The sequence below is a fragment of the Macrobrachium rosenbergii genome, chromosome 21, assembly GCF_040412425.1.
Source record: "Macrobrachium rosenbergii isolate ZJJX-2024 chromosome 21, ASM4041242v1, whole genome shotgun sequence".
Lineage (NCBI taxonomy): Eukaryota > Metazoa > Arthropoda > Malacostraca > Decapoda > Palaemonidae > Macrobrachium > Macrobrachium rosenbergii.
This window is the reverse complement of record NC_089761.1, coordinates 12,794,309-12,807,539: the sequence shown is the minus strand read 5'-3', so window position 1 is coordinate 12,807,539 and position 13,231 is coordinate 12,794,309. Positions and strand designations below refer to the sequence as shown.

Sequence of the window (13,231 nt, the reverse complement as noted above, 5' to 3'; positions counted from 1 at the left end):
AACTAGATTGGCAGAATATTTCACTGTAAGTTCAAGAGACTAATAAAAACCAGGAAAGTGACATCTGCTTCAGCATTAACTAATACACAAGAAATATACAAAAAACTCCAAAAGCACAGAAAAAAAATCTGTACTGTTCACGCAGAAAGAAAGCACAAAAAATACATGTTTGGAAAAAAGAACATCTGGAAGAGATTGCATTCAGGCAACCGGTCTAGGTCCTACAGATGAGTGATATTTAGGGCTGTTGCTGGGGAAATAAACATCGTGTAGGTGATGTTGACAGAAAATTTTTGAGTAATGCCATAAATTTTACCCATCCAAGGACAGATGCCGCTCACACGAACACACCCAAATTAGGCGATATGAAGCAAGTGAGGAAACACTGTAAACAAAAATAAGATCATTTGAGGAAGGCACCACAAACAGAATAGCAACACGACTGGCACTGTAACAGCACATGATAGGCCTGAAATGCTTCCTCTACCTTGGTGTTATTTTTGGTCTGGCTGGTTGCCTGTGTGCTAGAGTTGAGGTTAGCAGAGACCTGAGGCGTTCGGTTGGTGAGGATGTGAGAGGGTACATCCTCTCCACTAGGCATCCGGTTAGTAATAAGATGACTCCCTGTTACTTCGGCTTTCTGCTGCTGCTATAGGAGGATTTTGAATTAGGTTATCAGACGATGCTGTTTTTAACATCAAAAGCATGAAAGCTAATGTAATTCTTTCAAGATGCATTTCATTTGGTTTTTCTGCTGTTCAATGCTTTGGTAATGTTTGGTAAAGATAAGAATGATGTTCAAAAAGTCTTGTGTGTTTTCTTAAAATTAGTTGTGTGTTTTCATAGGTTTTAAGATTTAATTAAAGTTAAGTCATGTTGGTGATAATATTCTTAATTATTAATTTTTGTGCGACTTATTATTTTTATTAAACCGAATTGGTAAATGATTCAACTAAGAGGATTTCCAAATTTATGATGCATCAATGAAACCAGACATGTATTTGCTAACCCTCTGAGATTTTTGGGAGGTCAAAACTGATATGTGGCAAAAGAAACATTCCATAATGTGTTTATTAGAAATAGTTTCCTTTTATCATTTGTTTTAAATTTCTTTTTCATGATAAAATGCTGGCTTGGGTCTCATTTTGAAGCCAAATAATTGTACATTTTAGTAGTAGCTTTGAAAATTAAAAGTTAAATTATATAGTGAAAATGATGTATGGAAGTCAGCCAAGAACAGAAGTTCTTATGTTTTGTAGATTAAAGAGATATAATAGAGATTTAGCATTCTTTTTGGGCCTTAAAATATAGGGTAAATTTCCTTTCCCATGAAACACGTATTGCTAGTTATGTTATTTGTAGTATATAAGAAAATGTAAGTAAAAATAGACAAAAATTGTTTGTGATTTTTTAGGCAAGAATGTTATGAAATTTTATATGCAAAATATTTTTATGATTTTGTATTAGATTCTAAATTCATAGGAGATAGAGGTCAACCGTCCACAAACACTCCAGTGCTACTTGATGTCAAAATAGAAATGGTTAATTTTTTTTCATGAAGTCATTTGAAGTCATTAGAATCTCAAAGGGTTAAGAGGTTTGATTGTTAAATAGTTAGATTTATTTATATAATTTACAGGCAGTTGAAAGTATTCATAAAATAGAACCAATTAAAATTATTTAATGTTGTTTTTGTACAGTTCAGAAAGCTTGAAGGAATTTCCAGTCAATATGAAATCAGAGCGAAGAAGCTCATAGTTACATCCATTCATATCTTGTCCAAAGTTGTGGTCTTGGAGTAGATGAAATTGTGTTATTCAGAAATGGCCACATCCTGTTATTGCACATTTTGCATGTGGAGATACAAGTTGTATTTGTTTAATGCTCTGCTAATGCTGATTAAGAGTATTAAAAAGTGCTGTGCTTAAAATTTGACCAAAGATTCAGTTGAGTAGATTGCCATTAAATTTTTTAGTTAAATTTTTTATAATACTATACTAAAATGACAAGACTTTGACTGAAATTAGCCTAAAAGACAAAGATTGTTCATGAATTTTCTCTCAGGCAGTAATAATGATTGTGGAAAAGATGTAAATACTTAAAGTTACCTTAAGTTAATTATGTCCTTGTTCCTTTTTAAGTTCTGTTGATTGGAAACATCTGTACCACAGAAAGTGAACAGGCTAATAGGCAAAAGTGAATGTCAGTGAAGTATTGTGAAAAGTGGTGGAATAGTTGATTGTGAGGGATGTTTGTGGCAGTATGCTTGGTTAGGTTGAACCACTTGACACAAGATTTTGTAAAAGTATTGATGCTTTATGGTTTTTCTTGTCTTTTCAATGGAAACATTGCTTTAAAGGTTGGGTGGTGATAATGCTTTGTCTTCCCTAATCCTGGGTGGAGTAAGTTGTCTAAGTTAGGCTTTAGAGGTGATTTCATGACTTTTTGTCATATAATCTCTTTGATTCCACATTACATAGTTATTTCCTAATATTGTATCAAAGTCATCTTGAGGAAATGTTTCATAGGATTATGGGGCATTAGAAATTTTTATTGCTGTGAAAATGAGTTTCTCACATTTTCTTTCATAAACATTTCCTTGCTTCAGGAAGATTTACTAATACAGTATTCCTTGGTGCCCTTTCCTTTGTCACCCAGAAATTCAAGGTTAGTCTAAGCTTTTTTCCCCAAGACAACCAATATAAAACAAGTGCATCAATAAGTTCAGGTAATGTCAATAAATCAATTTGTTCAACTCACCCATGAATTCAGAACTACTATTATTTCTGACTGTAGTGTAAGTATGAAGCGTGGAAATAGAATTATGATAAGTACACATCTACAAAATATATGTTAAAGCACAGAGTAATTGATTACAGGACTCTCTTTACATATTTTTATCTTCTTTCAAATGCGAAATTGTAATGAAAAAAAGTTCTTTTCAACATATTTCTAGACCTGTTTAAAATCAACTTATTTTAGAGGCATGTCTTTTACAACATGCCTGATATGTAGAGGTGAAGGTTGCTTGCTCATATGTGTATCACCCTCTCTTGATTTGTGTGTATATTTTCTTAGTTGAAGTCACATTTCTTGATGGTACATATCTTTGGTTGAATTTGATTTAGAACCCCTGTAGAATTTGAAAAGGAAGGAAAAAAAGAGTACAGTTTTTTTCTTCCCACTGTGAACAATATGACATGATTTTTGTCTGTCTGTTCTACCTCTTAAGTAAGTATTCTGTCTTTTTCTATTTTGATGATAATGAATCTTTAGTATGTTTGCCCTATTTGGCATTAACACAAGGCTTCTGAAATCATTTTACCAAGTTACCCAGATATTGTTTTTCAGCTAGCATATGTTGATGTTCATTTTACTTATACATGCAGATTTGTTGTTAGTACTGCATTCTTATGTAACATGACTTTACTTACAGTGGATGATAAATAAATCCATTGTTGAAGTTGTAAGTTACTTTTCCATATAAGCAGAAATAGTGTAGCTACTGTAAACTAAGCAAAAAGGAAATTAGGGGAAATAGGTAGACAGAATGGTAGTAGAATCACATTTCTAACTGTGGGAAAGTTACTGAGAAATTGTTGACTATATTGTTTAAATTAGTTAATGGAGACCACTATGTTACACTAGAGCAATGGAAAGTTTAAGAGGTTGAGCTGCTATGAAAGGAGAACAAAGGAAAAGTAAAAAACAAAGCTTTAGCATTGTCTGTGGTGTGCCATGTTAGGCACGCTGTCAGTGTTACCCGTACAGGGCAAACAAAATCTATTGCTAAAATGATAATTGAGAGGAAAGATTATAGAAACTGGTAAGATCTGAAATGAGTGCTCTTACAGGAAAATGCAGACTCTACTAAATATGAAATGTATGTAAAGTATGAGAACTAGTGAACAAAGAATATTTTCTGAAAAACAGTGAAATGGGGAATACATTAACTTTTTCTTAATAAACAGTTGTCAGAAGAATAGGACGGTTGTTAATGATGATAAAGATTTTTGAAGAGAAACAAGTTATCTTGGTGAGGGAGTCTAGATTGAATTTTTTATTACTATAGATGTGTTTATCCTTATATATTATTATCCTTATTACTTCTTTTTTATTGGTTGTGAATTTAGTCACATTTGTGATTTGAAAGGTACCAAATTAGCTTCTATTTTCCAAAGGTGACTGATAAGAATTTTTTCTTATTGTAAAGTAGTATGGCAGGATGCACCGAGTGCTTTTCCTCTAAGTGACTGTTAAACCTTTTATTTCCAGGTGAAAAGAACATATGCATTCCAGGAAAAGTATGGTTAAAGAAAATGTTTTCACAAAAACTTAGGAGTATATTTTTGTGAAACTGATATTAGAAAATTATGAGGTGTAGGTATGATAGAGACCTCAGAATGAGTTTGCTGTTGCTCTTAGCTTGGTAAAACTTTTATAACATAATAGCAGATACTCTGTTGGCATTCATAAGATGACCTCTGAATTGTGTATGGACTAGTTTTAGCCCAAATGCTATGTTTTCTGTATGATGACAGTTCTAACTGTACATGGTTTATGATGTTATTTCCCGTTCAGTAAGTAAATAAATCATTAATAACATATGAAGAAAGGTATAAGGTCATTGGTGTAGGTAAGTGTGAGAAACAAAACACCAAACAGGATCCGCTTGAGCTTTGGTGATAGGCTAAAACAAGAAAAGGTGGTAATCTGACTCCATCTCAACTCCCTTTCACAATAGGGAATCTATAGAACTTGTTCAACGCGAAGGTTGACTCATCTTTAAAGGCTTTTTTCAGTAGATATGAGTGGCAGTAGCAAGGTTAGGGAAGTGTATTAATTGGCAGTTGGAGAATTTATACTCTTAGCACTTTCATGTAAGATTCTAAATGTTTAATTGATTGTGTTGAAGCATCATTTAAAGGTTAAGAAACCAAGATGGTAATGATGCTCAAGTTAGACTAGCTGCTGTAATAAAATTGTTGGTAAAACTGTATTTGCAAGTGATAAAAAGCTTTCCATTGGAAGAAAAGCAGGTTTATGTTATTCAGGAGACAGAGAAAGGAAGAATTACTCAAGCTCAAGCATGAAGCTGTTGGGGTACTTAGCAAACTAGCTTTGCATTGTGTGTTCTGATATAATTTTGTGTATAGGCTATGTAAGCAAAGTCACAAATAAACACCGGGGAATGTTTATAATGTTCTGGTTATGGGGTAAAACCTTTAGAACAGATTGTCTTGCTAATGCCTTGCATATCTTTATAAAATGTGGTGAAGTTCGTAGTACTGCACTGCATTTCATATGAACTTTATAAAGCCAAGCAAAGTTGATGTTTATCATGAATTTATGAGGAGAAGTAAAAAATTACTTAACAAAAACAAGCAGGAATTGGACTCTTATACTGTAATGGGTTACACTTCAAATCTTTGGTGAATGCTATAATGGTAATCTGGAACAGATCAGTTAGTGATTTAGTTAGTGGAGTGTAGGGTAGAATTTCAGAAAAACTGAGACTATTTATTAGCCTATGTCATACTGTGCTCCCACCTCTTTACTCATTTTGAACAGGCAACACTTTACTTAGTGATTTTGAATATTTGACTACTTAGTGTTCACTTTGATTCTACATTTTCTTTCAAACAACACTTAAAAATCACACCATCTGATACTGGTAGAAACCTATACCTGCCTAGATTATTGTTATTATTAAATAATTTAACCAGACCACTGAGGTAATTTATTTAGCTCTTACAGGGCTGGCCCAAAGGATTTGTTTTTATTAATAAGGAAGTTTAGATTTTATTTATTGAATTACAGCTTTATAAAAGTTTTATAATTGTGTTAATTGAAAATGATGAATTACAGTTTTATATAACTTTTATAATTGAGTTAATTAAAAATGTTGGAGATTCTAACAAAAATTATTTAACCGATCTGTTTCCATAACGTGACATTCATTGTTGATGATATTATGGGCATTCCCAAAAGGAAGTTAAACTTTTAGTGTTGCTCTCCAGTCTGTACATAAAGAGATAGCTCATGTAGGCCATTCATCAATTATCCATGGGTCAGATTAGAGTGGCTAATTCACAGAGAAGTCAAAATTATTTGTGCATATTCTTCTTCTTGATGTGATAAGTTCCTCATTCCAACATTGGGGTTCATCCATTTTAATTTGTTACTCTCAGGTTCATTATTTCATAGTCTCCCATTTATTGATTGCACTGGGCTTTAGAGATGTTATGTTATTGCTAATAGCAGTATCTTTTTGTTATTTTATCATTTTAAATGCAGCTTTTTCTGCTTTATTAGTTTTTTAATTTCCTTCAGTGCTTACATGGGCAGGAATCCAACCCACCATATTTCTACACATATCCATATAATTTGTGGATTGAAAATTTGATTTTGTATGCAAGGGTATTTTTGGCTTATGATTATGAAAGGTTTCTATAAAACTTTTTGAGTTGCTGAAAAATCCTGTGATGGCATATAAATAATTTTAATGGTAAATTCTTCAGTGAAAGCAGAAGCAGTGGTAGGCAAGGAAAATTGGTATGTTATGTTTGGTGGTATGGCTAAAAATCTCATGCATAGTGAAAATTAGGACCCATCAGTGTATAATGTTTAGTGTGAATCTTTATATCTGACATGTTTGTTGCATGATTTTAATGTTTTGGGATAAATGCATAAACCAAGGAGGAGGTACGTATTTCTGTTATTGGAGAAAATATTATATTTATAATTGTTGACTCAAACAATCGGTTGGTTCTAATTAGGTAAGGTGGTGAGTGATTATTTATAAATATATCTTTGATCAGTCAAAAAGTTTTTTTTGGTTAATCACTTGCCTGTGTTGTTCCTGCAATACACATTATTAATATCACAATGAAGAGTTAGAAGTGGTTCACCACTTTTGCCTTATTTAAAAGAATTGGGGGAAGATTAAAAGCTCCAGTTTATATTCTGATTCCTTCATTATTAACTGGGTCCAGAATTTTACAGCTGTATCTAAGGCTGAACTATATGTATGACATTTATGGTCTAGTATAGACAACAGTTGCTTTGTAGTAGCAAGGTCGAGGTTTGTCTGTCAGCTTCCCAATATGAAATATAATTCATTTTTGCACCTGGTAAATAAAAAAGATCTTCTTTTATGTGATTTGCTGTCATCAGAATCTCAAGAAATGGAATCTATGTGATGTCATATGACATCATTGAAATCTCAAGTTAAACATCATTGTCCAGGCTTATAATAAACATAAATAATTTAAGACTGACTCTCAGGTGTACATTTGTGCAGATGGGTTATCCATTTGACCTGGGTTAATGGGGCAATAGATTTGTGGAAAGGGCAGGAGGGAAATGTTGATTATGTATATAAAAAAACACATACATCCACAAAATAAAGGTTCATTGTAAATAGGTTTTTTTTATACAGAAGTTGTAAGAATTTGTAATTGCAAATCAGAATCATCATGAAAACAAAAGTTTTCTTAAATCTTCCATCAGAAGCAGTGTTTTGGCCAATTCTACTGTTAGTAATAATAATTTTTTATTTTACTGTGGTTGAAAAAATTAGGCTTTTTGATAATTCTTTTAATAGGTTTCTGGCTGGTAGTGATGAGGTATTCACAGACTCAATACAGTAATAAATAGGTAAGCACTTTTTGATGAATTTAATTTTTTATGCATGATATATTAGTTTCAGATGATTAATGTAATTTAAGAAAAGAAACCTGTTGATGCAGGTGTCATTATTATAGTGCGAGAAACAAGTTAAAATTGGAAAATTGGGCATTATTGAGCTTGTTAGCTGTGTGTATGGATTTTGACAGGACATGAAATTTTCAGCTGCCTTTGGTGAAGTACAGTGAATTAGTGCATTTTAATACATTTCTGTTTGATACTCACTGGACTTGCGTGGGTAGACCTCAAGGACACAGTAATTGTGTCTGGGGCATTTTCCAACGAAGTAATAGATTTAAAATTAATAATAATGTTTCAAGAATTGAGAGCCAGATATGGTCATGGAAATAAGATTGAAGTGTATTTACTATCCAAGTTCAATCCCCAATTTGGTTCAACCTAGAGTATGTTTGGCATATTTACTGTGTTCATATCTAGTGGTGGTTTTGTAATGTAAAATTTTATATTTACTTTATTCCTTGCCCTAGAAGATCTGGGTCTATTTTATTGCTACTGCTTGCCCTACCAGACTTGAGTCTGTTTACTGATGTATCTTTTACCCAGTGTTATTGGGTATAATTTTCCTCTTCCTATAAAATAGAAGAATCCAAGGTTTTTGAGCAATTTATATTTGCAATCTTCAACTGTTTTAGAGACTGTTGTATCTGACTAATGGATGAGCATGATATTGTTATTATAGCATGTGTTTGAAGTTGAATAGACTTTGATGAGGTTCAGTTGGTTGTAAACTTGATTCATTAAATAATTTCCATTATTTTTTGCAAGATATTAAAAAAATAAGAGGGGGGATCATAATTATATTAGTGTACTGAATTTTTGTTCAGTGAACGATAGACTTAGTGAATATTTTTTGGAATGTTTTTGTTTTGAAAACTTTACAGAAGACAATCTTTCGAGACAGAAACAAAAGTTAGGATTATTTAGAAAAATATTTTTATTAATATGTGAATGGTTTTTTGGTGGATGAAACATATTTTATTAATAGGTGTATTTAGAAGAAAATGTATTTTTCCTTTAGAAATACAAAACAATAAACTTCAAGTATAATATTCTGAAAAAAATTGTGTAGAATATTATGTATAAGGAATTTCTAAAGAATTCAAAGTTTCTATTCCTAATTATGTACAGTATATAATGAACAGACAGTTATTAGTATTCTGAAAAGACATAGACTAGTCTTTCATGCAGTGTGACATTCCAATAAAAATTTAACATGCTGTACTAAAATTCACGTTGCATGTTATTGAGATGTTATGCTGGATGATAATGATATTTAACATAGATTGCAGTATAGTTAGTACTCTTTTGACTTTGCATTTTGCAGATATTTTGCCTTGCATAGAACTCAGGAAATATGATTCTTACATCATTTTATATATAATCATGTATCAGACTGACTGCTCTTGGAAAAAGGAGATCGTGCTTATAGTATGTACAATTGATGACTTAGTCATTTGCTGGTTAATTGTTTATGTTTCCATTGTTGCCAATAACAGGAACAGTTTTTTTTTTATTTTTTACATTTTTGTAAGTTTATTTTTGGAATAACAAATAGGAACAACTTAAGTAATGTATTAAAAGACAGCTGCAATGCCTAAAGCTTTTAATTTAGAACATGAAACAGAAACAAGTTATTGCATAAGCTTTACTGTACTGTAATACTGTAGTCAGGGTGGGGTCTGATTTTTTTATTATGGTAAAGAGACTGGACCTTGGGGATTTCAGTCTTATTCCCATTGAATGCCAGGGGTCATTTGTTCAATGAAGAATTTTCTTCTGTCTACCATATTAGCTTCTAAAGTCTATGTTTCTAAATATAAGAGTAATCTTGAAGGCAATGTAAAGTTTTCCTGTGGAAAATGAAAATGGTGCAACCAGAAAAAGGGACCTACCTTATCATCATGTTGTTTCTTCTGAATGTTGTGTTCAGTAACATGCTGCAAGTGGAGGTCTTTTTTGATGTCATGTACAGGACTTGTACTACTGCTGCTGCTTCCTGAGGTTGCCTTATGCACACCATCGCCACGCCTGTGAATAGCTTCTGCTTTCTTGTGAATGCTGGATTTGTGCACCTCTGTTTTGTGTGATGCTGGGTCTATCTTGTGTGCCTTGTGTACCTCGTGAATGTCTGCTCGATGGGGCAGGTCTGTTTTGTGTGCTATGCTGTGTTCACCTGCAAAGAAGAGCACATAATTATAGGGTTGTGATAGTCAAGAAGTTTAGGTTTTTAGCCTAAGTTTTTTCTACACTTTTACAAAGGTTCCAGGTATTTTATGTGTAGTTGAGATACCTTTAGAATTCTATGGAATGAGGAAATGTGGATGGTTGGCAATACAGTTGGATTAACATCTGGAAAATTCAGGTTTTTATGCTGTACATTTTCTCTCTCCCGCTGTATCTCTCCTTCTTTGTTGTGCATAATGTAACATGAATACTGCATTTGTTAAATTTGTAAGCACATTATCATTACATCAGAAGTTTTATCTTATATAAAATTTTAAACAGATTTTCACCTAATTAATGCACTCATTATAAAGACTGCTTCTGCTGTTGATCACTCTGGCATAGAGCCAAAGTTACAAATACCAGTTTTTCTTAACTATTTTGCAAGTACATTCTTATCTCGATATGATTTTAATGTAACTTAATTCTCTTAATTATATACCTAACCAGTAACAAATTCTTTCTTTTGTTATTTTTATTCTTATAAATTTCTAAGTCAGTTAAACTACTGAAATTAGTTCTCTCCACTCTTTTCTATCCTGTTCTCTTTCTGCCTGTATGGAACTAGCTGCCAGATTACTAAAGGGTGTTTGCAGTGCCCCATCAGCCCCTAGCTGCACTCACTTTATAGCAATTAACATCCATTCCCACTTCTTATTATCCATCTTGTTTTCTAAGCTTTAACTATTACTGCTGAGTGCAAAAGTGTGGTTTTTCCCAGTTTCACCTTATCCTTGTATGTCATCACATTTATTTTCTGGAACTCTTTTATCTTGCAGCCCAACCATTCCAACTCTCTTTTTAATGTTTGGTGCAGAATGGCTGTAAGTATCAAAGTGGTGAGTTTCATAGTCTAAATCTTATAATACATTTATTCGTTCTTTCTGTCTGAACTCCCATCAGGTCTAGGTCTTCATCTATCCCTTTCCCAATGATTTTCTGGATCTTCAAGCAAGTCTTCATTCTACTACTTAGATGTATACTTCTTTTTTTACCAACAGTTCTTTATCCCTTCTCATCACATGTCCCAGCGATCTCAACCTTTTTTCCAGCCTCTTGATACCACATCTCTCCACCGATCCCTCATTTATAACTCTGTCCCACATCATACTTCAGTCATGACCCACATCATACTTCAGTCATGAATCTTACCATTCTGTGGTCACCCCTTTTCTAAATTTCCTCTATTTTCCTTGTCAGTGACCATGTTACTGCTTCATTCTTTAGCACATACCTCATATGCACATTGTAAGCCTTTGCTCTTTGTACTAAGGGGATATATTTAGTGTTTGTGAAGCAGTAAACTAGCTGTGTCTTTCAATTTTTTCCATGCTACAGCTGCTCTCTCAATTCTTGTCTCACAATCCAGTGTTTCCTCAAGGCAACAGAAAAGCTTTATCTCTTCTAAGATCTGCCCATCAATCGCAACTGGGTTCTCAGCTTTCCTCTCTTCTTTTTCTTCTTTGCCCTTGTTATGTATTTCATACATCTAAAATCTCTATACATTGTGCATATTTTGTAATAGAGAGCACCTCTTGTGATACCATCTTTTACATTAAGTATGCAGTGCTTAAAGTGAAACCCCACACTTTTCTCACAAAAATCATGTCCACATTCCTGACTACTTTTTCCTTTGCTCCCATTCCAATCACCACTTTTTTGGCATGTATATTTTGATTTTCAAACCTCTCTTCTGTATTCCACTCTTCCACTTTTTGAACTATTCCATCACCACTTCTTCAGATTGTGCTATTAGTACTTGGTCATATGTGTAAGGAAACCCCAGTGACCCCTTTTTCTGCACCCTTTTTAGCTTTGTCCATTACTATAATAAACGGCAAAGAACTCAGCATAGATATATAATTAATAAACACCATCATTTATCTCAAATTCTTCTTATACACTTGTCACTGCTTCAGTCCCGATCTAGTTAAATGAGAGTTTCTGGTACCTACTGCTTTTGTAAATTCCCATTAAATTATTTGTATCTATTCTTTCAATTGGTTTTTCAAGATCCACAGATACATGGTATAATCTCTACAGTACTTTACATGTTACTTTTCCTGTAGTTTTCTTATAAAGATTGCATCTCTTGTTGATTTCATTGGTATGAAGATAAACTGACTTTTATTGACTTAACCATTTTCCCCAGCCTTTCCAATATTTTCATAGCATTTACGGTAGTCTCGTTTTTCTGTAATTTTATCATTGCAGTGCACCTCCTTTTCCTTTGTAAGCTATTAATATTTAAGGTTCTTTTCCTACCCTTCATGTCATATCTCTCTCTCTCTCTCTCTCTCTCTCTCTCTCTCTCTCTCTCTCTCTCTCTCTCTCTCTCTCTCTCTCTCTCTCTCTCTGTGTCAGCTTTTCATATATTCTAGTGAGCTAATGAATGACTGACTTTTCTGCTGCTTTTGTTGAGTTTCTTGATGATATTGTGGAGGGTCTTGAGGCTTTGCCAGTTTTCATATTTTGGAGGCTGCTTTTAATCTCTTTAGCTTTTATGTTCTCTGGGAGTCTTCTTCCTCCAGTTCATGTTATTTTTCTTCATTCACAAAGTTTTCAAAATCTTTCCTTCCATCATTCCTTCCTCCAGTTCATGTTATTTTTCTTCATTCATAAAGTTTTCAAAATCTTTCCTTCCATCATTCCAAGACTGTATTTCTTTATTTTCGACTTTAATTTCCCCACTTACACTTTTTACATATTTTCTGTCTCCTAAATTTTTTTTCTTTTCTATCTGCTGAGTTAAGATTAATTATATTCTTCCACGCCCTATTTATTATTATTATTATTATTATTATTATTATTATTATTGTTGTTGTTGTTGTTGTTGAGAAGTGGAATAAAAAGTAAAAGTATGATGAGAAGAAATGAATAGAATAAATATATATACATACATACATACATACATATATATATATATATATATATATATATATATATATATATATATATATATATATATATATATATATATATATATTATATATTTTTATATATATACATACATACAGTAGAACCCCGGTCCTCGACTGTACTAGAACTCGACATAATCGGATTTCAATACAAAATGTGAGTAAATTTTGCGTCGGAGCTCAAACAACAAACTGGAATCCGATCCGATGAATCATATGATGTTTGTAGAAAAAAGAGTTTCAAGCGGCTGCCGCTATTTGGCGTTGTTGGTGGCGTTCTTCCCATGCTTATTTAAAAGCATTTAAAGCCCACACATGCTGCTGCTGCTGCTGCTGCTGCTGTTGAAAAACAAGCCAGATTATCACATTAAATTAATAAT

The 13,231-nt window shown here is 32.9% G+C and overlaps 2 protein-coding genes across 4 annotated transcripts in view; one reads left to right on the top strand and one right to left on the bottom strand.

Annotated features, from left to right (window-relative positions):
* LOC136849680 (TBC1 domain family member 2B-like) overlaps positions 1 to 13,231 on the top strand; it is a 546,715-nt gene that overhangs the window by 302,892 nt on the left and 230,592 nt on the right.
* The window catches only part of LOC136849679 (uncharacterized), a 201,762-nt gene that overhangs the window by 4,275 nt on the left and 184,256 nt on the right, over positions 1 to 13,231 (bottom strand). The window contains exons 3-4 of one of the 3 annotated variants that reach the window (XM_067123023.1): positions 9,603 to 9,883; positions 488 to 649 (exon numbers count right to left, since the gene is read on the bottom strand). In XM_067123023.1, coding sequence (XP_066979124.1) covers positions 488 to 649; positions 9,603 to 9,883 — 443 coding nt within the window. The remainder of the gene's footprint in view (positions 1 to 487; positions 650 to 9,602; positions 9,884 to 13,231) is intronic. The other 2 variants (XM_067123024.1, XM_067123025.1) reach the window with 2 other exon arrangements.